General features: G+C 38.1%; 6 protein-coding genes and 2 non-coding genes across 9 annotated transcripts in view; 4 read left to right on the forward strand and 4 right to left on the reverse strand.

Moving 5' to 3' along the window:
• The window catches only part of LOC101301181 (F-box/LRR-repeat protein 20-like), a 10438-nt gene extending 6261 nt beyond the window's left edge, over positions 1–4177 (forward strand). The window contains exons 2-3 of the mRNA XM_004295964.1: positions 3875–3888; positions 3934–4177. Coding sequence (XP_004296012.1) covers positions 3875–3888; positions 3934–4177 — 258 coding nt within the window. The remainder of the gene's footprint in view (positions 1–3874; positions 3889–3933) is intronic.
• Positions 4178–6856: 2679 nt separating this feature from the next.
• On the forward strand, positions 6857–8263 carry LOC101301475 (putative F-box protein At1g30920-like). Its single transcript, XM_004295965.1, has one exon. The coding sequence runs from the start codon at positions 6857–6859 to the stop codon at positions 8261–8263; it is 1407 nt and encodes a 468-aa protein (XP_004296013.1).
• A 468-nt stretch (positions 8264–8731) lies between these two features.
• LOC101292679 lies at positions 8732–10563 on the reverse strand. 2 transcript variants are annotated; one of them, XR_184280.1, is made up of 3 exons: positions 10439–10531; positions 9988–10313; positions 9086–9183 (listed from the first exon to the last, which is right to left on the reverse strand). It is a non-coding gene; the product is annotated as an uncharacterized LOC101292679 (transcript). The 2 variants fall into 2 exon arrangements; XR_184279.1 differs by lacking the exon at positions 9988–10313 and having other exon boundaries at positions 8732–9183; positions 10439–10563.
• Positions 10564–12510: 1947 nt separating this feature from the next.
• On the forward strand, positions 12511–13894 carry LOC101292978 (F-box/kelch-repeat protein At3g06240-like). The gene is made up of 2 exons (XM_004294673.1): positions 12511–13639; positions 13724–13894. The coding sequence occupies exons 1-2, from the start codon at positions 12562–12564 to the stop codon at positions 13771–13773; spliced, it is 1128 nt and encodes a 375-aa protein (XP_004294721.1). The 5' UTR covers positions 12511–12561; the 3' UTR covers positions 13774–13894.
• Positions 13895–18050: 4156 nt separating this feature from the next.
• Positions 18051–22085, forward strand: LOC101293276. Its single transcript, XM_004294674.1, has 4 exons — positions 18051–18234; positions 18932–18997; positions 19235–19346; positions 20078–22085. Exons 2-4 carry the CDS (start codon positions 18983–18985, stop codon positions 21835–21837), a joined length of 1887 nt encoding a protein of 628 aa, XP_004294722.1. The 5' UTR covers positions 18051–18234; positions 18932–18982; the 3' UTR covers positions 21838–22085.
• Positions 22086–22220: 135 nt separating this feature from the next.
• TRNAR-CCU lies at positions 22221–22293 on the reverse strand. Its single transcript has one exon. It is a non-coding gene; the product is annotated as a tRNA-Arg (tRNA).
• Positions 22294–22407: 114 nt separating this feature from the next.
• LOC101293566 (ubiquinol-cytochrome c reductase complex 6.7 kDa protein-like) lies at positions 22408–22977 on the reverse strand. Its single transcript, XM_004294675.1, has 2 exons — positions 22832–22977; positions 22408–22722 (listed from the first exon to the last, which is right to left on the reverse strand). Exons 1-2 carry the CDS (start codon positions 22955–22957, stop codon positions 22666–22668), a joined length of 183 nt encoding a protein of 60 aa, XP_004294723.1. The 5' UTR covers positions 22958–22977; the 3' UTR covers positions 22408–22665.
• A 2217-nt stretch (positions 22978–25194) lies between these two features.
• LOC101293860 (DEAD-box ATP-dependent RNA helicase 52A-like) overlaps positions 25195–26136 on the reverse strand; it is a 6341-nt gene continuing 5399 nt past the window's right edge. Inside the window, exon 15 of the mRNA XM_004294676.1 lies at positions 25195–25573. The gene's annotated coding sequence lies outside the window, so the exon portion shown is untranslated. The remainder of the gene's footprint in view (positions 25574–26136) is intronic.

Raw genomic sequence — 26136 nt, forward strand, 5'->3', positions numbered from 1 at the left:
GCTTAACATGCAACTCCAAAAATATATATACATACAAGAGTTCTACTAACTTTTTTCACTATTGTTGCAATAATAAATATTTAATTTTGAAGTTTTTTTTTTTGAATATTTTTGCTAAAGTAAATTGTTCTATTTGTATTTGATTATCTCAAAAAAATAAATTATTTTGTTAAAATGATACATTTATTGAAATGACAAAAATGCCCTCAAAATTTAACGGTCTTAGTGATCAGGGTAACAAAATGCTAACGGAATGAAACTTCGGGTATCAAAATGCAGGTTTTTGATAGTTAGCTACGAAAATGAAAATAACGTCATAGTTCGGATGGTGTTTTGTAATTAATCTTTTGATTTAAATAGCTGAAGTTTTGTACGGTCCTAACTACCGTATGTTAAAATAACACTTTCCACATTTTTTTTTGGTTACAAAAAGTTTAGGTGAGAGTTTGGTTACGCTACATCACCATCGCCAGGGCAAACCTGTAACCTCAACCCTGAAGAACTGACAGTGGACACGTACCTGTCACACCAGCCTCCATGTATGGATGTTCACAGGAGAATTACAGATCGCGAACCAACAAGGCATGTTGGTAGCAGAGATCAAACTTGGATGGGGTCTCCACCACAAACCCGCCCTTGCCAACTGAGCCAAACCTCGTTGGCACTTTCCACATTTTTACTTCGTTTGATAATCGTACTCCAGTTTTTGTTGAAGCCCGTGTATGAAATTATTATTACAGTAAAACTCGCGCCTCATCAATCAACATTAGTTTCATAAGCTTGAAAGACCAAAAATCGACCAAACTCGACTTAGTGTTTTTTTTTTTTAGAGAAATATTCAATCAAAAAAATTACTACGCATTGGAACGACCGGTTATGATGACTACATTATAACATATTTTCCTACCAAGTTCCATAGTTATGGGTCCGTCGTCAAAAACAACATCCATGAGACAAATGGGCCCAACCCTAACCTAATTTTACGCTCATAATGAGCTACCCAATCCTAAGAGTAACAATATAACCTTACCACCAACATTAAACCAAGCCAATCACCCTTCTTCAACACCATGTCCAAAAAACACCAGACCACCTGCAAAGACAATTCACTCTCATGTTGAGAACCAGATAAAACCGAAATAACCACCCATAATCCCCAGGTATGACGCCACCGAAGTAACATACCAACAAAACCAAGACACCACAACCCTCGCTCAAAAGAGGAGACATATTAACCCTAACTAAAAGCCCTAACTAGAAGTTTAAAATTACAACCAGACAGATGCCATTAGACCATATGGTAAATGGGCGACGACACTATTTGCTTTTGTATTTCTTTTGTCACTTATTTTCCAGTTTCCCGTTAAGCTCGCCTCAGGTGCCAAACACGTGAAATGACGCTGTGAAAGATCCAGCTTAGAGGTGGCAAACGGGTCGGCCCGGCCCGTCTAATCGGGTTTTGGGCCGTGTTTGGGCCGGCCCACGACGGGCCACTTCTTAACGGGCTCGGGCTTAGGCTGGCCAATTTACTCAAATGTAAGGCCCAGCCCGACCCACGGCCTAAGCCCATAACATAGTGGGCCGTGCTCGGGCCGGGCCCATGAAAGGGCCATGTCGGGCCCGTTTCGTGCCGAAAATTGAAAATGGTCAAGGTGAATGTCCTATACCACCGCTTCTACTCTCATAATCTCAACTTTTAATTATACATGATACGATTATAAACCAAAACTAATTCACACAATTTATCGATCATTATTTTCTTTGTTAACAAACTAAAGAAATAAGTGATAAATGCTTATTGTTCACAATTAATAAATTTTTAGGCAAAAACTTCTTATGAGTCTAGGAGAATGCAAATTCATACTCAAATAAATAATTATTAGTATATAAGTATATTATTCACACTCAAAACTAAGTTTATTATTTATAAATATGTTATCTTCGTATTAAAAATAGAAAAAAATATATATTTTATAGCAGGCCGGGCCGTGGGCCTCAAATTATCATGTTTGGACCGGGCCTATAACGGGCTCGGGCCGGGCCGTGCCCATAGGCTCATTTTTCTAGGCCCAGCCCGACCCATTAAAATAACGTGCTTGGGCCGGGCCGGGCCGTTAACGGGCTTGGACCGTACCGGGCTACTTTTAAACGTGCCGTGTCCGTGCTTAACAGCCCATTTGCCACCTCAATCCAGCTTGACCCGATAGAGTCCAAATGGCAGAGCGGCAGGGCCCATAGGTTGGGCTCAAGTCGAATTTATATGTTGACACTTGATACGGTAGAACTGAAACCAAAGCAAGTCTGCAATAAATCAGATAAACCCTGCTGGGGACTAAAACCCTTTGTTGTTCTGGGTATCCCATCATCTCAAGCTCCCAATTCTCTACCATGGCTGCAGCCATAAGCGAAGTGATGGCCAGGGTTAATTGTGTGATTGTCCTCAGAAAGAAAGATGCAGAACGACGACGTCGTGATCGTAAGTACCGGTGGAGATCGCATATGCGTATAAGGTGTTCGATAAAATGCGCGACTGAGTTCGCAAGCGATACATCACGCGCCTAACAAGTGCTTCCCCATTTGTGAGTAGCATGCTTCATATTGGGTGCTCGATAAAATGTGCGACTTGCGAGAGATACATCACGCGCCTAACAAACTATAAGTTCCAAAAGCTTCCCCATTTGTGATTACCCTGCTTCATGTCTTTTCAGCTTCCAAGATTCTTTCTCCCTTTTCTCTCTGAATTTCTCTCCTCCATTTCAGTGTTTCAGTCTCTGCTCTAAAGACGTCAGCAATGGCGGAAGCTCCCGAGGTTAACTTCCTTCACACGTTTCAAACTTTTTTTTGCTAGTTTCCTTAAGATTATAAACAATAGGTTACTAGATACTACCATTTTGTGGATTGGGTTTAATTTCTTGGCAATTTTGGTTCTTTTTGAAGTTCTTGAGGTTTTCTAATTGGGATTATGAACTATAGGGTTACTAGTATTCTGTGGTTTGGGTGTGATTATGATCGATTATGAGCATTAGGCTCAGTGGATCACTCTCTAAGTTACTAAATTTGGGTTTTCCATTGATTGTTAGCATAAAGCTTCAGTCTTTATTTGAATTCCTGATACTTTGTGCTAGTTTCTTTAGGATTCTGAACAATTCGGTTACTGCCACTTTGTCGTTTGGGTTTAACTTCTTGAAAAGTTTGAGTCTTGATGAAGTTTTCTTTAGGTCTGTGTGATTTAGATTATGGATTAGGCTTATTGTTCAGTCTCAAGGTTACCAGATTTGGGTTTTCCATTGTTTGTTTTTATTTAAAGCTTCAATCTTTATTTGAAAAAACTGTCTGATTGATTGGAATTTGTGTTTGGGTAGCCTATTTGTCTGTTTTCTGTTCATTTTGGTTAATCTTATAGATAATTGGTTCCTTTATGTAGCACTACTGCAGAATAACTGTGGGTTTTTAAACAATATGTAAATGTTGCAGAATAACTTGAAAGATACGAGCTCCGAGAACATATTTGTAGAAGCATCTGCGGATGTATCTTATATTCTTGATGAGTACAAGAATCTCAGCTTCATCTCGAAAGTAACAATGTGGCTCACTCAGCATCGTGATATTCATCCCACACATCAGGTATAACTCCTCGAGTTTGGTTGTTTGCATATTTCCTTTACTTTCTGAAATTTGAAATTTGAATGCCATTGCTTTCTTTCTGTATTCTGTGTTACGATTATTAAACCTTGGTTACTGTTTTCTCTTTTACTTTTCAATATTTGGAATTTAAGATGTTTCTATAAAATTACAATGGTTCAGGAAAATGCAATGGAGAATGAAGAGGTGGATACAGAGGATGAAAAAGAACCGGAGATGGAGAGTAAAGAAGAGCTGGAGTTTGTTGTAAGTAGACTTACCACTCGTGTTCTTATTGAAAATTATTCAAAGGTATCGTGCGATATGCCTGGACATGCCATTGACATTACCTCTTTGGTTAAAACAGGAACGCATTAAGGTTTCCTGCGCATCACTGAACATTGCACCGCACATGCAGCAAAGGGAAACAATTGGACAAGCAATGCAGAGGCTGGAGGATGTCTCCTTCAATGAAGCTGTGGCCGCCCTTGGATCTGAAGTTAACGGCACTCTGGAGCAAATCAGCTTGATGAAGAAGGAAGACTTAGAAATGTAGGGACAGCAGATTAAATAATCTGAAACATGCGTCACCAACATTTTCATACTTTCTTTAGCCCTGTAGTCTTTTTGGCTCTTCTCTCATACCAAGTTTCTTTTCATCATACAACTCTTGAGTTAGGAGGGGGATTTTATGAAACCCACAGTTTGTTTGTTCCTGCTGTACACTGCTGACATAGGAAGTATGGCAATGCAGAGAGCAGGAGGGGTCTATATTGCAAGTGTAGGGTCTTTCTTCATTTGCATTTGTTTGAACATGACCTCTTAAGACATAGTAGAGCTCCTGTATAGTTTGTTGTAGAAGACTCGTTAATGAATGCCTAGAATTTAAGTCAGAGTGCACAGTTAATGGTTTGAATTTTCATATGAAAGGAGATTGTCATGTTGTACCCTATTCAGAATAACCGAGTATCCTTTTCTTGAAGATCAAGTAAGAAATTCAAAATCCCTTTTCCCAAAAGATTTACTTATGAAGAATATACCTGGTTATTTTTTCAGTTACTTTCTTTTTGCATGATCTTTAGACAGATGTTTAAGAGATGCAGAAAATGGTAGGTTCCCCTTTCCTTGGTCAATAAGGTAGGTTCCCCTGGAAAATCCTACATCACCACAATTTTACAAAGCCTCCGCACGTAGCACTATACACAAAAGCGACATAACTAAATTACTAACCACCTTGCTCAGGCCATTATCATCCTCTTGATGACATCATCACCCAACGACCAATTTATGTTGCCACGTCAGCATTCAAGATTCCATATAAACTCTAAAAAAAACAAAAAACTAACTTAGAGCTCTCTAAATGTCACCAACATGTGTAGTGATCATTATTATTTCTATTCGAGCAACTTCCTTGTATATAAACTAACTCATTAAATGTCTGATTCATTTTTGTTTTGCATATTTGAAGCCAGACATACATTTTTGATTTACTAAGACACTCTACAAATTAATTTAACACTAGAACCCCCTATTACCTACCCTATATCAAAATTTTATAATTCCTCCTTTTATTTTTATTTTTACAAAAGAGAGCACTTTTGCTTTTTTCCTTTTAAATTTTAACTCTTAAAATGAATAACTAAAGGATGCATCTATTTTCACTCCATAAAGTTATAAACTACTTTGCTCATCCCACGTTCTCTTATCTCTACTACAATAAAACCGGGCGTTCAACAAATTCACCAAAATGTGAATTGCCGATTTTGCCTAGCTATCACATTACCCTTACAACCAAATACGAAGGTATTACAGTAAAGAGATAAAAAAACAAAATAAAAAAAAAGATAAATAAAAAAGAAGAAAAGTGAGGAGAGAAAAGTGGGAAAAACATAACTACAATGGGTGAGAGTTATAACTGTCAAAAACTCCCCAGTCCCCACTACCCACTAACTTCATACAATGAAAAAAAAATTACAAATGAGAAAAAAAAAAACCCAATTGAAAACGTTTTCGACATGCGAGTATCGCGGATATAAAAGCTAGTATATTTTTAATTGTAAGTCTACTTTGTTTATCCATTTACAATACCTAAAATATCATTTCCTTAATTCTGCTATGTTCACCCTACATCTTTTTCTCACCCTACATATATTTTTTATATTTCAGATTTGCTTTGTTCACCCTACATTTGATCTCTTCTCACCCCACATATATATTTTTTAATTTTGAATTTAATTATTCACCCATTTGTAAATTGCAATACACACAATATTAGACTCTTCCAATAGCCATTGAATTCCAACAACAAAAAGAAATTGAATAAAACCATAACATTAATATCATTTGGGTAAGTGTAATCACCAACTGAACAAAAAAATCACATTAAAGTATAAATCTCAATTAAAGAATAAAAAAAAACTCTCAAACTTAACTCATTGGTATATGTCGATGTCAAGATGCCCAATGTTTGTAAATGTATCTCTACTTGGAAAAAGTTCCGACGCCGATTAAAAAAAAAAATCGAATATAAGTGAGCGACTATATATGAAAATTTACATACAAAATCGCATGAGAAATAATGAGTAAAGGGATAGACAAAACATCAATAATAAAAAAAAAATACAAACAGTTCACCTTATGTTTAGGTTGAATGATAGCGTCTTCAGACTTTATAAAACGACCGAATATGATAAATTATGGGTTAAGGTTTATGAACTACATGTTTATACCAAAAAAAAAAAAGATTTAAAAAAAAAAAATTTGTAATTTGTAACAACTTATTGTCTCTTACTGTAATTTTACATCAGAGTATATTGGTCTTTCAATAAATCAACAACGTGTGAGGTGAACAAATTTGTTTGTGGGGTGATAATAGACGCACCCATAACTAAATTTAATGTTTAGCTATCTTTATCAATTGGTCTGTGAATTTGGACATTTATTTTAATTTCCTTGTTTTAGGCCAGATGTAAAAATAAAAATAAAAATTTAAACAGAAATAAGTGCTAGGACAGAAATACCCATAAAATTTATAGAATATAACGGATGTTAATCAAATTAACAGTTAATGACTTTTAGAAAGTTACTGATGTTAGGTTGGGATAAGAACTTCAGATAGCATTATGATATTAAGTTCACATAATTTTAAGATCTCGAGATTAGGATTCCTTTTCCGAATCAAACAGACTCGATCACCCGGAGTCCCATTCTGAAGCGGATTTGTGAACTCGTTTGAATGGAGAATTGGATTATAAGAAAAGAATCGAGGGCTGTATGTTTTGATCTTTCAGAAGGCATCGATCTACCCATGAAGACGACCAAGAGAATGAGAAGGCAGCTGATGGAACTACCCGAGGAAATCGTGTTCCACATCCTTTCTCGGCTGCCAGTTTCTTCACTCTGTTGCATCCGATGTGTCTCTAAGGCCTTGTTACACATAGTTGACGACCACTTTTTCATTTCACTGCACACGGCTCGTTTAACTACTGTTACCAACCCAGTTGCTGATGATCATCATCAAGTACCCAGGCTCATGTTTTTTGCTCGACCATCTAACCGTTCCGAAGGATTTCTTGCCTTGCAATCCCTGAAATACGATGGCACTACAGGCACCTTGACAAAAGGGAAATATGCAGTTAGGGTTTCGTCCTCAGACCAGTCCGAAAGGGCTGTTTACCACGTCCATTTTGTTTACTGCAACTTGTTTTTCTTGAAGGATGGATTGCACCAAGATTGCTTCTTACTCAATCCTCTCAGGGGAGGAGAAGTTCTGAGGCTTCCTAGGAGTCCGATCACACAGCATAGTAACTTCGCATGTGGTGATTGGTATGGCATTGGATTCGATAGCACAGCCAACACTCACAAAATTCTTCATGTTACATGGAACCGCCAAGTAGCAGAAGTTCTTGTCTTGGGCACAAGGTCATGGCGGGAGATTTCCTCCGTTCCTCCGTTGGGTTTAAATAATAAGAGGCATGTATGTGCATATGGAGACATGCATTGGTTGATTGATGGTTCCATTGGTTCGAATTACAAGATGAAACTATATGAACATTATGAAGGAACTAGCCACATACTATCTTTTGACTTCAAGAAAGAAGAGTTCTATCAGATTCCTCATCCTACCTTACATAGCTCGGCCAAGCACCCACATTACTTTCACTTGCTTACCCTGAGAGGATCTATGGCTATCTTGGATGCTAGTTTGTCGAGACCAGGAGGTATGAATATGAGCATTAGTATATGGGTGTTGAAAGACTATGAAAATAAACAGTGGACGCTAGATTACACCATGGAAATCGAAAAGCTTGAAACACAACCTGAGTTCGGATTCATGTATGCTAGCTGTGGTGAATGGGAGCATGGCATATTTTACAAAGAAGGCTTTGCTAGAAATACTACACTCTTTTTGGACCTAAGACGTAATGATGCAAATCGTGTAATCAGGCAACGCGAATGCGATGGCTATACAAACATATTCAGCTATACTCAAAGCTTGATTTCTCTAAAAGATTATGCCTCAGCTGGATCTGAAGAATTAGTTACCGAAGGCCTAAAAAGTTATGGCAATTTGATTGAAGGAGAAGAACAAGGCTTCAGTATATCTGAGAAGCAAATGCTGCGAGGAAGTTCTTTTATTTGAGAATTATTGAAGCAGCACATACTGAAACAATCCGGGAACTGGGCATATAAAGGGACCCTAAGATTACATTCATAAAGGGAAACTATGTGGCACGAATTAGAGCAATAGCCGGAAAAGTGTGAATGTTATAAGAAATCCGAAAAGTGTGAACCTTGTTATAAGAAATTCAAGGGTTAACGGCTCTTATCATACATGGTAGACTGTAAGTGTACAAGGTAATATATAGCTCGCATAATCTTAAAAGCTGGGCTATCATAAGCGACTCTATAGGGCTAACATACCATTTTTTTTATTTTTTATTATTATTATTTTTTTATGACATGGGAGCCTCAAGGCAAGTACAAGAAACCTAAAACACAACTAATCTAGACTTGGAAGAGCCGGAAGAATAAGCTTCCAAGAGAGGGACACCATTTTTATTTTCATAAATAGGTGTTCTATGATTTCGAAGACTTTACAAATGATATCGTTAAATAACATATTGGTTTCAATATATTTCTTGTTGTAGGAAACGACTGCATAAATGATAAATGTATGAAAGGAAAACATCTACCAACTACAATGAGATGATGCGCCTGAATTAAGAAGAAACCGCCTATAACCTATCTGGAGTAATCAGACATTACAGTATATTACAACTTTACAAGTCACCTAAACTGAAATTCCATGCAATGTATAATGCACAAAATCCATGCATAACGCTCCCAAACTTTTTTTACCTGTCCCAAATCAATGTAAACGCCTAATGGCACGGAACGAGCTCTGTGACTGACATGTTCATTTGATGATTTGGGCATTTGGTGAAGACCAAGAAGCGAGAGTTTGGTGTTTCTGGGAAGTTGGCAGACAATTTGCCCAAAAGTGCTCAAGCAGTGCCCAACTCTACCTGAACCAACTTGCATTCCAAGTCCTGAAATAGACTGACCCAATGAAGCAACAACCACATTAGCATTTTTCATCATCATGCCAAATGCACTGTATGCTCAGGAAAAGCAATCTGATTCACTAGACAGTAAGACACTGATTGACAATAGTCACAATACCAGTAACTTTCAACAAGGAAACACTCAAGGCCAGAGTATGTTTATGTCTGCAATATCATACTTGGTGCTAAGACAACACAGTTGCCACAATAGAGTGTGCAGCATGCCTAATAATATGGCTGACATTACTCGTTAAAATGTAAAAACTTACGTGATAGCCACAACAAAAATAACACTCATACTCAATGAGATGCAGTAGCCCTAGCCAATTCAAAGGAAACTGCAAGTATTGTATAACTTATTCACCACACTACTTCCGTAATTTACTAATGTAGTATTAACAGCCTTTAATGTCTTCAAAGCAAATAGGCACAATCATTAGGCAGAAATCCATCCCATGAATCAAGACATTATTGTTATGTTAAATGAGCACCTGAACACCACTCTAGTATCATCATTAAGCATTCAGGGAGACATCTCTCATGAATTTCAACCTTAATCTTTATGAAATTACCGCCTGACCAGTGACAACCATTCAAAAATCCATGAGTGCACACGGTTCTCACCAAATTGAAAACTAAATCAACAGACAAAACAATCCACACCACCATTGACATCAATCAATGCAAAACGAAAAATACCTAATGAAAAGGACTAGTAAGAACCGCGACGTCCATGCACTGAGATCCACTGGAATCACAATGCAAGACAACCAATTGCTGACAGTACCCTATAACGCACCTTGGCTACAGAAACTGCACATTCTGAAACATCCACAAACATCACTCCTGTGCTTCATCCCGGCCACAAACTCACTCAGAAGACCATCAATCTCTTCACTGCAGTTTTGAAACTCAACCTACAATTAACCCCATTTCGAATCCTAGCTCTACTAACAAACCCCCCAAGAAATCAACTTGTCCCTTCGAAAGGGTGTTGGCTCCTTGAAATGGGCTTCCTTTAGAAGGCCCAAATAAGACCACCATTATCTCAACCTTGTCTTGCCTATCTCTCAGTCTCATCAAATCTAAAGATATCTCTATTTGCAATCGCTTGAGTATTTTAATCTGAAAATCAAAATCATGCAAAAAGCTTGTAACTTTTGACAAATTGTGAACTTTTGAAGTCTCATTATAATCGAAAAGCCCCAATTTGAAGTATTTAAGGCAAAATCACGGTTAAAGAGGGTTACCGGATTCCGGTTAGGTGGAAATTTTGCGCGGCGGTGATGAGGTTGTCGAGAAACTCTTGGGTCGATTTGGTGAAACCTTGTTTGGGAGATAATGGGTGTGTTTGGATTTCGAAGTTGAGATTCGAGAGCGGCAAAGATTGATGCTTTCTCTCCCTTTCTCTGTTTTTAGTGTTTATGAGTTCATTGCCATTTCGATTTCCCAGATCTGTCAAGCCCAGCCCAACTGTGGACTGGTATTTCGCTTTTAATTTTTTTGAGATATAGGTTTGATTGAAACAAACGGTCAATGTCAATTTCATGTGTACTAGAGTTTGTAGTTTGAATTTCTTGAAAGAGGGTAAAATAGAAAATAAAATCTTACAAAATGAAAGGAGTTGTATTCAGTAGATTTGGAGATGAAATTAGAACCCCTCTTACAATAATGAAAGCAACACATTTTATCTAGCTAACATACTTGTATTCTGAGCACCAATTCTAATATTATGAGACATTTGATTTGAAATTTCCGATTACAATAATGAAAACAAACAATGACATTTCATCTGGCTAACATATTTGCATTCCGAGCACCAATTCCAACTTTAGCATTAAAATGTCACCGACTCACATTCGTAGTTGTTACTATTTTGTAGACACGTGTTAATTTGTCATATTCGTGATGTGAATATGAGACATAAAATTAAAATTTCCCAAAACCCCTCATTCCAATAAAAAAGCCCAACAATGGCATTTCATGTAGTTGTCACACTTGCACTCTGATTGCTAATCTAGAGCTCAAGGTGATCCATACATACGAGAGATGGGGTTGGTATACTTTTGTAGGTAAGCTAAGATCGTAGTTAGATGTGAGTGGACAAGAAGATGGATATATAAAGAGGCTTGTCACACATAATGTTTTCTAACTCGTGTCATGCACTATATGTTTGATAATTGTATTATGGACAATGATCAGGTTCACATAAAAACTATTCTATTGTGAAGTGAATATGAGACTTAAAATGAGTCAAAATGCAGGTTCACATAATTGTACTATGTCTCATATTCGTGTAAATATGAGACATAAAATTAAAATTTCCCAAGACCCTTCATACAAAAACAAAAAAAAACAAAAAAAAAAACAACCAACAATGGCATTTCACTCAATTGCCAACAATTGCCAATCTAGATCGAGCTCAAGCCTAGGGAGATAAAGACATCGATACATTTGAGAGATGGGGTTGGTATACTTTTGTAAATCAGCTAAGATCAAAATTAGATATGAGTGGACAAGATCGAGGAGGGATATATAAAGAGGCTTGTCAAACAAAAAGTTTACAACTGGTCACATAAAATGTTTTCAACCTCACGTCATGCACTATATGTTTAGCAATTGTATTATGGACAGTGATCATGTTCACACAAAAACTATTTTAATTTCTTGTTGTGTGCTCTTCCATTAGTTCTTCTCTTATCTAAATGTTACATAGGGAAGAGATTTGTAATACACATCTTAATGTTGCTCGATCTCATTCATCATGTCCAATCTCATATTATGTCTCGCGTTGAAGACATACAAGTCATAGACTTATAGAATACAACACCGTTCTATGAACAAAATACTAAGGATTAGAAGGTGAAAAATGACAAGTTATTTTGGGGTTGGTAGGTAAAGAAAAAGGAAGTTATTGGAAAATGACAAGTTTCAGGACAAGTTGCGATATAAATTGTACTCAAAAGACATAATTTATGAAGATCGATAACTTAACGTTTAAATTCCCACATACGCTAAAATTATGCATGTTGTGCCTTGAGAAAACGCCATTATCAATTCAAATTCCAAGGCATCCTCCAAAAACCAAAATGATCAAGATGTTGCGGTCGAAAGCGACAAAACTAGTACCGGAAGAACATCCCGATAAGCTATCACACATAAACCTAGGGATGTAAAATTCACACTCTCTAAATTGTAATTCACATTCTCATTTTCTAATTATATAAATAAATAAACACAAAAAAAAATAATAATAATTTTGGAGTGAGGTAAATATCCCTAGAGAAATAAAAGTGGTGTACAAGAGTGAAACCCTACTCCACTGGCTTCTTACCACTTACCCAATTCGCAATCCCACTTCTCTGAATCTCTGATGTCGGACGTTCTCTCCACTCGGCTGCAACAACGACTGGTTCTCTCCGGCACCGGACCCAGCTCCGAGTCTCCTGTTCTTGATTTGGACGCCGTCATCTTCGACATCCTCTCACGGCTGCCGCCCAAATCTCTGCTCCGGTTCCGTTGTGTATGCAAAGCATGGCGGACCCTGATCTCCGATCCTTATTTCATCAAAGAACACCTCAGCCGCGTCAACAACAGCTGCTCCTACTCTGTTTTTGTTAAGGATGTCTCCACTTTCCGGTCCATAGACTCCGAAGCATTATTCAGGGATGATGATGGTCCTGTTCCCAGCAGAGAGCTCTATTTTCCGGTAATTAATGGTCTGAAATTTGATGAGATTCATATCGTTGGTAGTTGCAATGGCTTGATATGTCTACGATTTAAATGGTGTCTTCCGGTTATTATGTTATGGAATCCTTGCACTAGAGAATCCAAAGTCTTACCAAAACTTCATACGAAGGACCTCTTCCCCTCCTCCCCAGACTATTATGGATTCGGTTATGATTCCGCAACTGATGATTACAAGGTAATAGTCGGTGATTTCCGTTACCTAGCGAGTTATAAAAATTGTATACTTGTTTATACAGTAAAAACGGGTTCATGGAGGAAGCTTCAGTACCATGGTTTAGCGCTGCTTGGGTATGGCTGTTTAGTAAACGGTGCTCTACATTGGGTACAAGAAGAGCCATGGGAGGCTGAGGTGGATTCTTACAAGTTAGTGTCATTTGACTTAACCGAGGAGAAATTTCATGAGATTCCATCCCCATATTATCCTAATAATCCTATTGACAGAAGGAATCATTTAGTTGCAAGTGCAGGAAAATTTAGAAATTCTTTAGCCTTATACTCAAGGGGACCTGGGTCAGAATATATGATGTGGGTGATGAAGGAAGCTGGAGTCGAGAAGTCCTGGAATGAAGTCATCAAAATCCCAAAAGAGGTTCTGCATGTATCTGGAGATCATCATCGACATCATATAATCTGGACACCTTTATGCATTTCTAATGACGGTGTAACTTTGATCGTAGTGTGTGCTATACCTCATCATACAGGTAGCTTCTTGAGATTCTTGACATTTTACTATCCAAAGGAAAACCGATGTAGGAATCTTACCGAGCATTGTGTGTCTGAAGCAGTTACTTATGTAGAAACTTTAGTTTCCCCATTCGCACGCACTGGCATGTAGAAACAAATATTTTGAGATGCAGTAGAGGTTTTTGGGATGACACCGAGTGAGATTCCTGATTTCATCAGTAATGATATTATCAGCAACCGATTATGTAAACCAATGACACCCTGTGAAACCAACATGCTGAAATCAATCTCATTCCTGGTATGTTTTTAATTTTTATCATGTATCTCTCAAACCTTCTTAGAGTTCTCTAAGATATTTTGATGCAGTTGGAATCTCTGTCTCACATACTGCATGTATGAATCATTATTTTATATCCACTATCATTATTATGTTATATGTATTTTGGTATTACATATGGATAGAACATTTCTCTGAATGTGTTAAGTTTGTAGTGTTTTAGACAAACTCTAGGTCCCTGTAACCTGAGCCAACACCACAGTCTTGATCTTCCCTCCACCATTTTGTTTCAATGAAGATATGTGTCAGACATTTTGAGATAGATTGGTTTTTGTTGTCATGTTAGTAGCATTAGCTTGAGAGGATCTCACTGTAAATAGGTTTAGTATATTGAATGCATTTGTGAGTTGCAACTGGTCAGGTTAGATTTCTGGCTTTGACTATTATTGGGTTGGGTATACATGAGATGAGATTGGATTTCATAAGCTAGGAAAGTAATCAAATGGATCTTGAATATCTGTAAACAATCCAGAGAATATGTAGTTTAGCTCCATGTGTTGTACGATTTTATGTAATTTTGATTGCAAATGATGCAGTTGAAGAAATAGTATCAACCAAGAAAGAGTGACTGGAATGTGATACTGAACCTCCAAGGAGTGAAGTGATTCTTACAATAGGTGTCTTAGTATATGAAGTGAAACACTGCCCTGCAAATTTCTTTAGCGTGTTTGTGCACTTACTTCATGGAACTATAGCAGAAATCTATTATAGTTAAAGTTCAGTTTGTGATAGTGAGCTATATTGTGTGCCTTTGGTAAAGATCCATGGAACATTGCACCCAAAAGTTCAACTTATGGGAGCTAAGAACAGCCCTACTTGTGCTGATAAGTCTGATAGGAAGAAATGTAAAACAAAGTTAGCCATTGGTGACCAGTTGTAGGAAATAATCTTTGAGCTCGGGAGTCGGGATGTTGTTATACATAAGGAAAATGGTTAAGCACGAAACTGTAAGACAATTTTGGCAACTTTTGCCAGTGCCAATTGTAGAGCAAGATATTCTTCCAGGTCGTTGTTATCCTGATTGGTGCTGTCTCGGAGCAATTCAATGTTTATTCAAGCTTAATCTGTTTGACCTCTGGTTTTTATTTTAGATAACATTATTTTATTAGTTCTTAAGTGATGTTTTGGCTAGAAATGTTACCATACTGAACATTGGACCTTCTGTTCCGGTGGAAATGACCTTTGCTCATTATATCTGATGAACAACAATTATTTTGTGCCTGGTTCTGACGTGATTATTGGCGGCGGTTCTGTTTTGCTTCCGGTTTGAGTGGTTGGATGCTAACCACACTTGCTTTTGTGATACAAGATAGTTGGTCTTATCATTCATGAGTGGTTTCAGAGTCAAATTAGTTCCATTTGTTGGGTTCTATTGTTAGTTTATTTTAATTTTTTTAGGGACTGCTTTCTGTATTGGTGCATTTGATTGTTTGCTTGAAGATTTGAATTTTGAGTAATGTTCAGTAGATTATTGATCCCCCTTTTCTTGAAGTTAAACTAGATGCAATGATCACAGAACACACACATAATGATTTATTGAGGGACCTTAATTTCAATTCCACAGCAATCTGATATCATGTTATTTTGGAGAACATGGTGAGCAGGAGTTTCACTCTTTCATCTACTGTATGTTCTCCCCCGTTGTGTCCCATTTGAACATCTCGAATTTAAAACACGTCATAGGAAATTTTGTTACAATATATAGTGGCGATATATATGATCAGCAATTAACATGTTCGTCCTAAACCTTACATGGATTTGGAACAATCCAAAGGAGTGGTGAATGTAAAGTACCGCGCCTATACACTTCGGATGTAAAAATAGTCTTGAAACCTTTATTTTCCAGATTGTATGCTTCTACTTTTGAATACAGCTGATGATTACCTTGAAGCAGAGTACTTTCTTCTTGGGTAACATAAATGGAGTTTGCTTCAAGTTCTGGAAAGTCCAGGGTGGATAATGATGTTGATGCTGCTGGTTCGTATGCACTCAAAACCAGACACCGCTCCTGCAGACGTTCCACCTTTAAACATTCCACCTTGTTGCAGGCACTGAAGTTTAGTTTATGAACATCATAGTAGAATTGACCGAAAATCGGATTCATGAGTTTCTCCACAAACAAAAGCTCACCTTGTGATTCCACCAAGTAAAGTTGATAACTATGTTGTCTTACTTCCCTCTCCGGAGGTTGGAAATCCATGCAGGTTTTGATGGGATTGGTTCTCCGGAAATCCCAAACTGAAATTGATTCTGAGTCTAGCACAAACAAGTTGGACAACTGAACTAGAAGGCTGTTGTGGAAACAATCCTATCAAATGCTCCATCTACACTACCCAAATCAGTCCACGCAGTGTTGTTGTTTCCATCATGATCACCATGCTTATGGAATGCTATTTTTGAACCTTCTTTCGTCATGTAATAAATTGCCCCAACGTAAAAGGTGTTGCTCCAAGAAGGAACCGAGGATAGGAAAACTCTGAGGATGATACAAAACTCCAGAGGTGGGAGTATAATTCTAACCCCAGAGATAGGGTTGTGAAGGTGTATTCTGTAATCGACGTCCTTCGTCACCAGCCAGCCGTATGAGGAACCGATCAGACACCTTTGTCGTTCACCAGCAAAGCCTTCAAACAGGTTCCTAATGGTGTAAACCGTTTTCTCTGAGAGGCTAAAGAAGCGGCCAACGTCGATACGTTCTCGAGGGAGAAGGAGCCATGGAGTTTGAGGCACCAAGGGTTTGTAATTTACAGGGCTAGAGATATATGATTTTGCAGCAGCATACTAGGATAAAGAAACGAGTTCAAAGCGAGCCATGTCAACGAGAGCAAGTCTTTTCAAGATCAACTCTAATAGCTCTAATCGGAGCTCAGACCAGTTACGTCTTGATTTGGTTGGAATAATGCAGTCACAGCCGATGACTTTGTCTTCCTCGGCCATAGCTATTCGATCAGAGCAGGCAATCACTTCTTATGAATTTTTCTCTCGTGTAGTTCTGTTAGGCTTAGGCTACAGTTTGATGAAGCAATGCGTACATAACTATATATGTAATTGATTTTGAAATCCTGGTCCAAGTTTATAACTATATACAGACTGTCTCCTAATAAGAGATAGAAATCAGTTGTGAACTCTTGTGTACAATGGAATAAGTTAAGATTGATGTGGAGACTAGGTTAAACTCATGTCCTTTCTAGTATGGATACATTATACTCGAGTTATTTATGTAACTCGATTGGCTATAACGTTTGTTTCTTGATTGAACAAAACCGAAGTGAACACTCATACACAACACTTGGTACATACCATATAGGTATGTAGCGGCACTAATCAATTTCAAATTTCTATGAGACATTAAGTTTCATTCATTTAACGTACGAGGGTTTAGGTGGTTGGTAGGTTTCGTGTCTTGGGTGTGTTATGATTACGGTGTCGTATTTATGACTATTTTACCGTCGGTTATTTTTTATTGATCATGTAATGAGGATGTTATCTGTGCATATATGCTACCAGTTTTGACATATGATGTTTGAAAGAGTCGTAAGTTCGACTTTACAGTAAATTTGTTGTAGTATATTAGTTGTTTATTTTATCAAAAAATATATTTCTATATATATAATCCTTTTGAAATACCATATTTTTTTTTTAAAATCTTTTGAAATACCATATAAACTAGAGTCAAAAGTAAGAGATCGGTGCACATCACCGTGGACCAACAAATTTAAATTTGTGATGGTGATCCACATACCATACGTTCTGTCCATCCTCACTGCAAATTCTTTGGCCGGTGACGTCATATTGAAGAAATTTCAGTGTGGGTAGGGATATGAACAATATGATATATCTATGTCAACTAGAAAACAAATAGTTCAAATAAAACGAATGAATATTGGACGGCAGTCGGCAGGCATGACATCTCCCCAAATCAAAATAGTGTATTTACACAAACGTGACAAAGCCTCTTCTCAGTTCTCACATGGTTTCTGTCTTTGTGAAGCTTGGACAATTAATAGTCCTTAGGAAGATGACATCCACATTCCACTATCCTAGAGCTTTTTCTTGTCAGATATAAAAACAAAACAAGAAAGAGCCTTCTTGACTTGGTTCAATTCTATATCATTTCCACACTATTCTAGATCGAGGCTAAAGGATCTGTCTTGTTTTGATTTCTTTCCCATCTTGAATAAAACCCAGTTCCTCTGTTTCTGTCTTTCTTCACCAACTGGGATCTCTCTCTGTGTTTCTCTCAGGTCTTCAATAGCTAAGCTGAAAGGCCCTTCTGTAAGTTTTCTTGTTCTTTCTTTGGTTTTTATCGTTCTGGGTATTCGATTTTGGTCATAAAGATTGCTCCTTTATGTGGATTCTGATGAGTTCTGAGATTCTTATGCACAGACTCATAAAACCAACTTGTTAAAATCTGCAAAATTCTAGTTTTCTGAAACAGGAATTTTCTGCTGAAGCATCAAGATTGTAAATTTTCTTCCTTTTTTGGGGTGAATTGATGGACTTTTCATATATTATTGAGTTATTATTGGTTTTTTAATAATGAATTGAATTGTGATAATGAGTCACCTCTCCATCAACCACGTTTTTCACTTCATTGGAATGGAGGGTGGAGCAGCTGTCCTTCAGACAGTTGTACACACTCAATTCCCGCCCTGCTTTGCGCGTGCATTCACGCTCTTTCTACATTGTGGACTTGTGTATGTATGTTCTTGGATAGTTTTGGCCCAAAACACATTTTGGCAAAGTTGTGGTATACACTTCAATGGCATTCATGGTGATGGATTTTTTTTACTCTTTACAGCATGAACGTTAGAAATGATATGATGGATGATTTGCAATGAATGTGTGTAGTAATGATATAAATTATTTGAAATAATTGAGTTGTTGGTTAACATTTTGATTTAGTTTGTAGGGAAGGTGAAACCAAATGAATGTGTTAGAAAAACTAATTTGTTTGTGGAATTGGATACAGGGGTTTTGTTGTATCAAAAGTATCAAGTCAGAAATCTGACCACATTAGCAAATGGCTACTCCCTTGGTAAGATATGAACTCTGAAACTGAGTACAACGTCTTCTTTTTCTTTTTCTTCGTTTTATATTTATGTAATTGTAAAACTATGAGTTTATTCATGTTAAAGTAGGGGTTCTACATGTCATTTTTGTGGTTTTGATCAAATTTTGACCCCATATATTTAGCATGACAAAACCTTGGGTTGAATTATCAGTTCACTCCTTAGCTGCAAACATCTAAGTGACATGTCTTTCTTATATCCAGGTTCAATCGAATAAGAGTATGAAAAGGTTGGAATCAAAAAAGGCTCATTCCTGGTGGTGGGACAGTCACATCAATCCCAAAAACTCTAGATGGCTTTCAGAGAATCTCGAGGGTGAGCAACAAACACCTCTTTCGGTCTTTTCTTTGTAAGTGCATATAGGAATAACTATCAACTGTGGAGATATAGGAAACAGATTTTCAATGTAACAAATTATGTGTTTATATATCTAAATGGTGTCCTTAATATAAACACAAAAATTGTATCCATCTATTAGTTGAGATAAGCTACCTGCAAAAGTTCCTACTTTACCTAACTAAATACCTCCTAACTGGGAGTTATGTTTGATTTAGAGTCAGTTAAGTGATTAAAAATGTCTGGGACAAGTTAGATGTTTTTTTTGAGAATGTGGGACAAGTTAGATGTCTATTTACTATATTAGAGTAATGCTGTCTATTTTCCATTTTTCCTCTTTAAAGTTTTGTTGTTGAGAAGACACTCTGTTGTGTTTTAATAACAATATTTTTGCCTACAACCTTAGATATGGGATGTTAAGTTAGTAGCAGATAAGATTTCTTCTTTCACATTCTAAATGGGGGTAAGGTTAAAATGGTTAGTAGTGAGAAATTGTTGTATAATTTTAGCGTCTGCTCCTAATCTAAACGGTGGTAGAGGCATAATTTGCCCAAATTGGTGGAGGAAGTTGATTTTCCAAAATTTGCATGTTTAAATTTCTTTAGATTTCAGATTGTTTTAGGTCAAAGTTGTAAAAATTTGATTTTTTTTAGTCATTTTCTCAACAAAAATGCCTTTCAAGAAAATGACAAAACAGTCCTTGACTGCAGAGATGGACCGGCACATCAAGCGGATGCTGAAGCTGGTTGAAGAAGATGGGGATTCATTTGCAAAAAAGGCTGAAATGTATTATCAAAAGAGGCCTGAATTGATTTCTCATGTTGAAGAGTTTTATCGCTTGTACCGGTCTCTAGCCGAACGTTATGATCATGTGACAGGAGAGCTAAGGAAGAATGTAACCTCAGATCTGCAATCCATGAGCTCATGCATTTCTGATGTTGGTTCAGAAACGCCATCTTCATGGTCCTCTCCTGATCTCCAATCCCAAAGGCTGAGTCTGAGTCGTCGTAAATCTGGCCCTCGTGCTGCTGGCTTTGATTTTTTCCTAGGCCCCGCTGGAAACAGCTCGGATAATTACCAGAAAGAAGGTGCAGAATCACCTTCATTAACGGACTCTGAGCTAGAATCTGATGGCGATGATTCTTCAGTCAACAATTACTCTGGGGTGTTGTCAAACGGAGTTGATCCTCAGCAGAGGAAGATAATTGATTTGGAAATCGAGCTTCGTGAACTGAAAGAGAAGCTCCAGCTGCAGCAGGAAGGAGATGCAGGCACTGCCTTGAGGAGGTCTAAAACTGAGAATTCCGAGGAATTTTCTGCAAAGATTGCAGAATATGCGCAAGAGCTGACGATTGCAAATGAAAAATTACAGGGCTCAAAAGAACAGATTTCCCGGTTGAACACTGAGCTCAAACGGTATAAATCATTACCAAATGGCAATGCCTTTGAGGCTGGTTTTGAATCATCAGAACATAAAGAGGTCAAGAGGCATGAGGGTGAGCCAGACATGGAGGTAAATGAAGCATCAGAGGTACCGAGATTGGGAGAAGTTGAAGACCCCGATAACAAGATAGAGGCATTGGTGGAAGAGCTGAGAATCACAAAGAATAGGCTTCACCATTCACAGAAAGAGATTGCAAGTTTGAGACAAGAACTTGAGAGTAATAAAGCCTCTGAGAAAATTCATCAGTTACAGGGTCAGCTTGAATCTGCTAACAGGGACATTGCTACGTGGAGAACAAAGTTTAACTCAGAGAAAAGAGAGGTCACGAAGCTGCAGGAACGAATCGCAAGGTTAAAAACTAGTTTATCGGACCGGGATCATGAGGTCATGGATTTGAAAATAGCCGTTTCTGATGCCGAGGAGAAGATATTCCCAGAGAAGTCACAGGTAAAGGCCGAAATATCTAGACTGTATTCAGAACGGACGCAACTGGAGGAGCAGATTAGAGACTGGGAGTCTCGAGGACGTTCTTTGGAGGATGATATCAGATTGATCAAGGCTGGGAAAGCAGAAATGGAGGAGAAACTTACTAGCGAAATTGAGCAGTTAAAGGCGGAAATCCTTGAAACAAGCAATCACGTTGGGAACTTAAATACAGCCCTTGAGGCTATGAAAGCAGAAGGAGATGAGCTTAGTACAAAAGTTGTAACACTTGAAGCAGAAGTTAGTTGTAGAGATGATAAGATAAATGAGATGGACACTCAGCTGCAACAGTTGCAGAAGGAGCAAATGGAACTGGTTTCGGGGGCAGAAGAGGCAAGGAAAACGGTGGAGGAGATGACAGCAAGAACAAAGGAACTTGAGGAGGAGATTCAGAGGCAAAGAGTCATGATTTTGGAAGGAGCAGAAGAAAAGAGAGAAGCTATAAGGCAGTTGTGCTTCTCGCTCGAACATTATAGGAACGGTTATCACAGGCTTCGAAAGGCTTGCATGGGACACAAGAGGTTTCCGGTTTTGGCGTCTTGAGATGAGCATATGTGATTTTGGTTTGGGTTGTCTGTAACTTTTTGGGTGTTTTTTCTTTTTCTTTTGTGTACTACTGGCCATGCACTCATGGTAGTATTGATGTGAGGTTTGTGTAGTAGAGATATAGATGCAGGAGGGTTGTACCAAGGGGCCATGGAGTCACCAGGTCATCCTCAAGAGTGGTTGACAGGGAGTAAATTTGTGTACTAATTTTGTTGAGTTGTATATTTGGGGTTTGGCTTAGAGTGACATAATTGGCTATGTTTTTGCAATCTTTCATCAGAGACACAATCTGAACACTTGCCGGTACCGAAAGTGTCACACATTGCAAAAATAGGAATCCAACCCAGAAGTAAAAAATTAACAAAAATTAACATTTTCACCGCGCCAGGAAGGGGTCGAACCTTCGACTTTCTGCTTAGGAAACAGACGCTCTATCCACTGAGCTACAGGCGCTTGTTGATACATTCATATCACATTATTTGTAATAACGTGACAAAATAGAGAGGGATATACATTTCGTGGGTAACCCAGGACTGTTTATCTACATTTCATTCCATATCCAAGTGTAGAAATAAAATGAATTATGTAATTCGCAATGTAGATGTGTAATTCAGACATCATAAGAGAGAAGAAAAATACCAAATCACTGATCCATTGATAACTATGTAGCAAGTGAATCATATGAGACGCTGCAAGGAAAACTCAAAAACAAACAATTGAAGTCCTTGCAACATTTCTAAGCCTCAACAACAAAAGCAAGCAAATTATTGGAAAGAGATTATCTCCTTCTCTGATTGGTTAAGTAAAACAATGTGAAAACATAAATTACTGCTCTTGAGTCTCTGGCTTCTCCAGAAATGTCTTCTTCAACCAATCAAAGGGCTGTCACATGATCCAAAAGAACAAGCATCAGAATCATACATAACGCAAATTTCAAATCGAACCCAGAATAAATATGTTGAATTTTGTTATTTGAGAGAGAAATTGAGACCTGGACAAACCAAAGAGCCCCGGTGCCGGCGGCGACGCCCCACATGGCTGCGGCCTTGACGTCGGTGGATGGGGGCCTGAGAAGCTTAGAGAGACGGCTCGATCCAGATGCAATTCCACCTGCCATTCTCGGATCTCAAATCGCACAGAAAAGCAAAGAGCAGCGCGGTAAAGACTTTTATTGGTACGAGTTTGAAAACGACTGGTCGTGTTTGGCCTGCGAAATAATAATACGACAGGTCGTATTCTAGTATGAAGTGAAATCATGTACAAATACTACGATCACCTTGTAGTCTTGTACCAGTTAGATGGAATCGTTTCATCTTTCCTGTGTCATTAACTGAGTTTGACATTTACTGGGCAGCAAGAGAATATTGGAAGTATTAGAATTGAACTGCGATGATTCATTAACTGAAAGAACAAGCTCTGCGAACAAAACAAACTAAACATCAAGTTTAGATGAGTTCTGGGTTGACGAGTCTCATGATATTATTCAGGATGTTCTTATAGAGGATGATTGTAATATCTCACGAGGTTTAGGCAATATGATCCTCTCGTTGTATGATATTTCTCTTAATAATAATAACATGAGTTATACTACCCAGCGGGTACCCAGCCTGCCTTCAAGAAAAAAAAATTAACTAAACAAAAATTATGGAAGGGCTAGTTGCCTGCTAACAACTCCTAATAGGGTAAGTGATCTCCCTAAAGACTTTCCACGGTCATGAATGGAGATGTTCAGTGTAAGCGTTAGCCGGAGGTCTGTGTTGAAGTTTGTTTGAAGAAAAATACTTGGGTAAATAAGTAGGAATCTGCTTGTTTGAATTAGTCTTTCCGTTAATAATCTCTAAGAATCTATTTCTTAGGGTCATAGATCTTGTTTGAATTCGTCGTTCCATTAATAATCCATATTTCTTAGGGTCATAGATCTTGGTACGGTGTATTTACATGTCGTAGGATTTGATTTATTCCTCAACTATATACCATGTTCCTAGGAAGTGCATAACTTCGGCCGCAGTTTTTGATTTCAGTTTCTTTGTAAAGGTTTTATAAACCAGAAACTTTATAAACAAAAAGAGTATTCTCAAGTACTGTGTTCTGTTTGAGTTCTAGTTCACAACAGTCTGATCCCCTCTAAGTGATCTCTATATTACCCTTTTACTCTGTTAGCACTCCTACTCCTCTTCCTCAACATTTTGAGGGAGTTATGGGGAAGATGGTTAACAGGAATATTGATGACCTTATCTGCTCGGAACTATGGGGAACTTATCATGACCGTGGAGCTAAAGCTGCAAATTTGAGAAGACCTAGTGCTCGCTTTAACGTTGGAGGAGGCAAATCAGGCAACAGTCCCGGTACTGTTTCAACCTTGTTCGGTGGAGATGCTTTGTCTTGCAATGCTTCATCATGTTCTCTCTCACCCCACTCAGACAAATCTGAAAAGGGCTCTGACAAATCCGAAAAAGGGTCCTCGATAGTTGATTTGGAGTTGCGACTCAGAAATTTCATTGCTTGTTTTGACGCTGAGGATCACTCAAGTGTTACCATTGATGACATTGCACATCCATTGAGTGGTGATCAGTCTTCTTTCGAGGGCGGAAAAGTCCCGTCGGAGTTTGTGATTCCGCTTACTAAGTTTGCTGACAAGTATGGTGGAGGTAGTTTCTCCAGCTTGTTTGCAAATGGGAAAAGTGTACGTCAGAAGCAAATTCTGATCAAGGAGCTTGGTCGTGTTTTGTATAGCATGGAGGTTCAAGAAGTAAAGTCTGAGGAGACTTTCCTCATTTGGAGGGATGCATGTCGTGACATTATAAGTTGGGGACTCAATGTCGATTTTATGATGGACCATTTGAAACAAGCTGCCAGGAATTTCTTTGGTTATATGCTCAAAGCTGCTATTGCCTCTGATATTGTGGTTTGTATCTTGGAATCTTCATGGACTCCTCAAAGCCGCGCAGTTCAAAGCTTGTATTAGTTTTCTAGTTTTCTTTGTGACTTTGGCAAGCTTATTTGTAAGACTTGAGTTAGGGTAGAGGTTCTCAATTGCTAGAATAAAACAATCTTAATATTTGCAAGGAAAATGTTGCGTGAAAATACTAACAGCTGTATAACACTACACACTCTGGTTGGCATAAGCAAGTGATTTCTTTAGGCTTCTCTGATATGGAAATCTCTTCCCTTTTACATTCTTGATTAGGATTGAGCCACACTAGTATAGGCATAAAGGTCAAAACAGACTCGACACAGACGAAAATGCTGCCTCTATGCCCCTGCATGCTATGTATGATGGGCAATGTCAAAAGCATCAGACAAGGAATCACCTCAGATTTAAGGTCATCAAGGAAATAGTAATCTCATGAGTTGAAATGGTGTAAAGTCCCTCATAATTACAGATTACGAATCACCTCAGATTCAACTCATGTAAAGCGCATAGCGAAAGCGATACAAACGAGGTACAGGATAGTGGTGAGAAACTGTGAAATCATATGCCTTTAGTGAACCCATTATCGGGCCAAGTGTTTCTTTGCACTAACAAACCATCCCAAGTAAACATCCATTTTTAGAGATTTACAATGCAGAACTCCTACAAGCCAACCCTACAATCTCTAGAAGTATCAACTACGTTAGTCCTTGGTACAGGTACTAGGTACATCAATGATGTAAAGCAACAGCTCCAGGAAGCCAACTTACAAGGAACTATCGTCTTCAACTTGCAGTCCGAGCACCAATTAGAAGCAAATGCCTACAGATATATGTTCCTATGATCAGTAATATGTAGCATACTTGCAGCAAAGCATGCATAAACAGAATAGGCACATACGTACAAAACTAATGTTCCTTAGTTAGATCAGTAGCACATTGAAGAATAAGCAGGCATAAACAGCACAAGTAATTCTATAGCTGGAGAGACGCACACAACCTATTTTACAATCCAGATTCTCTTTTATCAAGTACATTTTCATGTAATAGAATGTAGTGAAGTTGCAAGAACACATGGACAAACAGTGAGATGTGTGTGTGTGTCTGTCTCAGAGAAAGAGCAGATATGGTGTAGATTTCAGTTCATGTAATATATTGTAGTGAAGTTGCAAGACCACATGGACAAACAGTGAGATATGTGTGTGTGTGTGTGTGTCTCAGAGAAAGAGCAGATATGGTGTAGATTTCAGTTCATGTAATATATTGTAGTGAAGTTGCAAGAACACATGGACAAACAGTGAGATGTTTGTGCGTGTGTATGTGTGTGTCTGAGAGAGAGAGAGAGAGAGAGAGAGAGAGAGAGAGGAGGAGGAGAGAGAGAGAGAG

Source organism: Fragaria vesca, linkage group LG3 (assembly GCF_000184155.1).
Source record: "Fragaria vesca subsp. vesca linkage group LG3, FraVesHawaii_1.0, whole genome shotgun sequence".
Taxonomy (NCBI): Eukaryota; Viridiplantae; Streptophyta; class Magnoliopsida; order Rosales; family Rosaceae; genus Fragaria; species Fragaria vesca.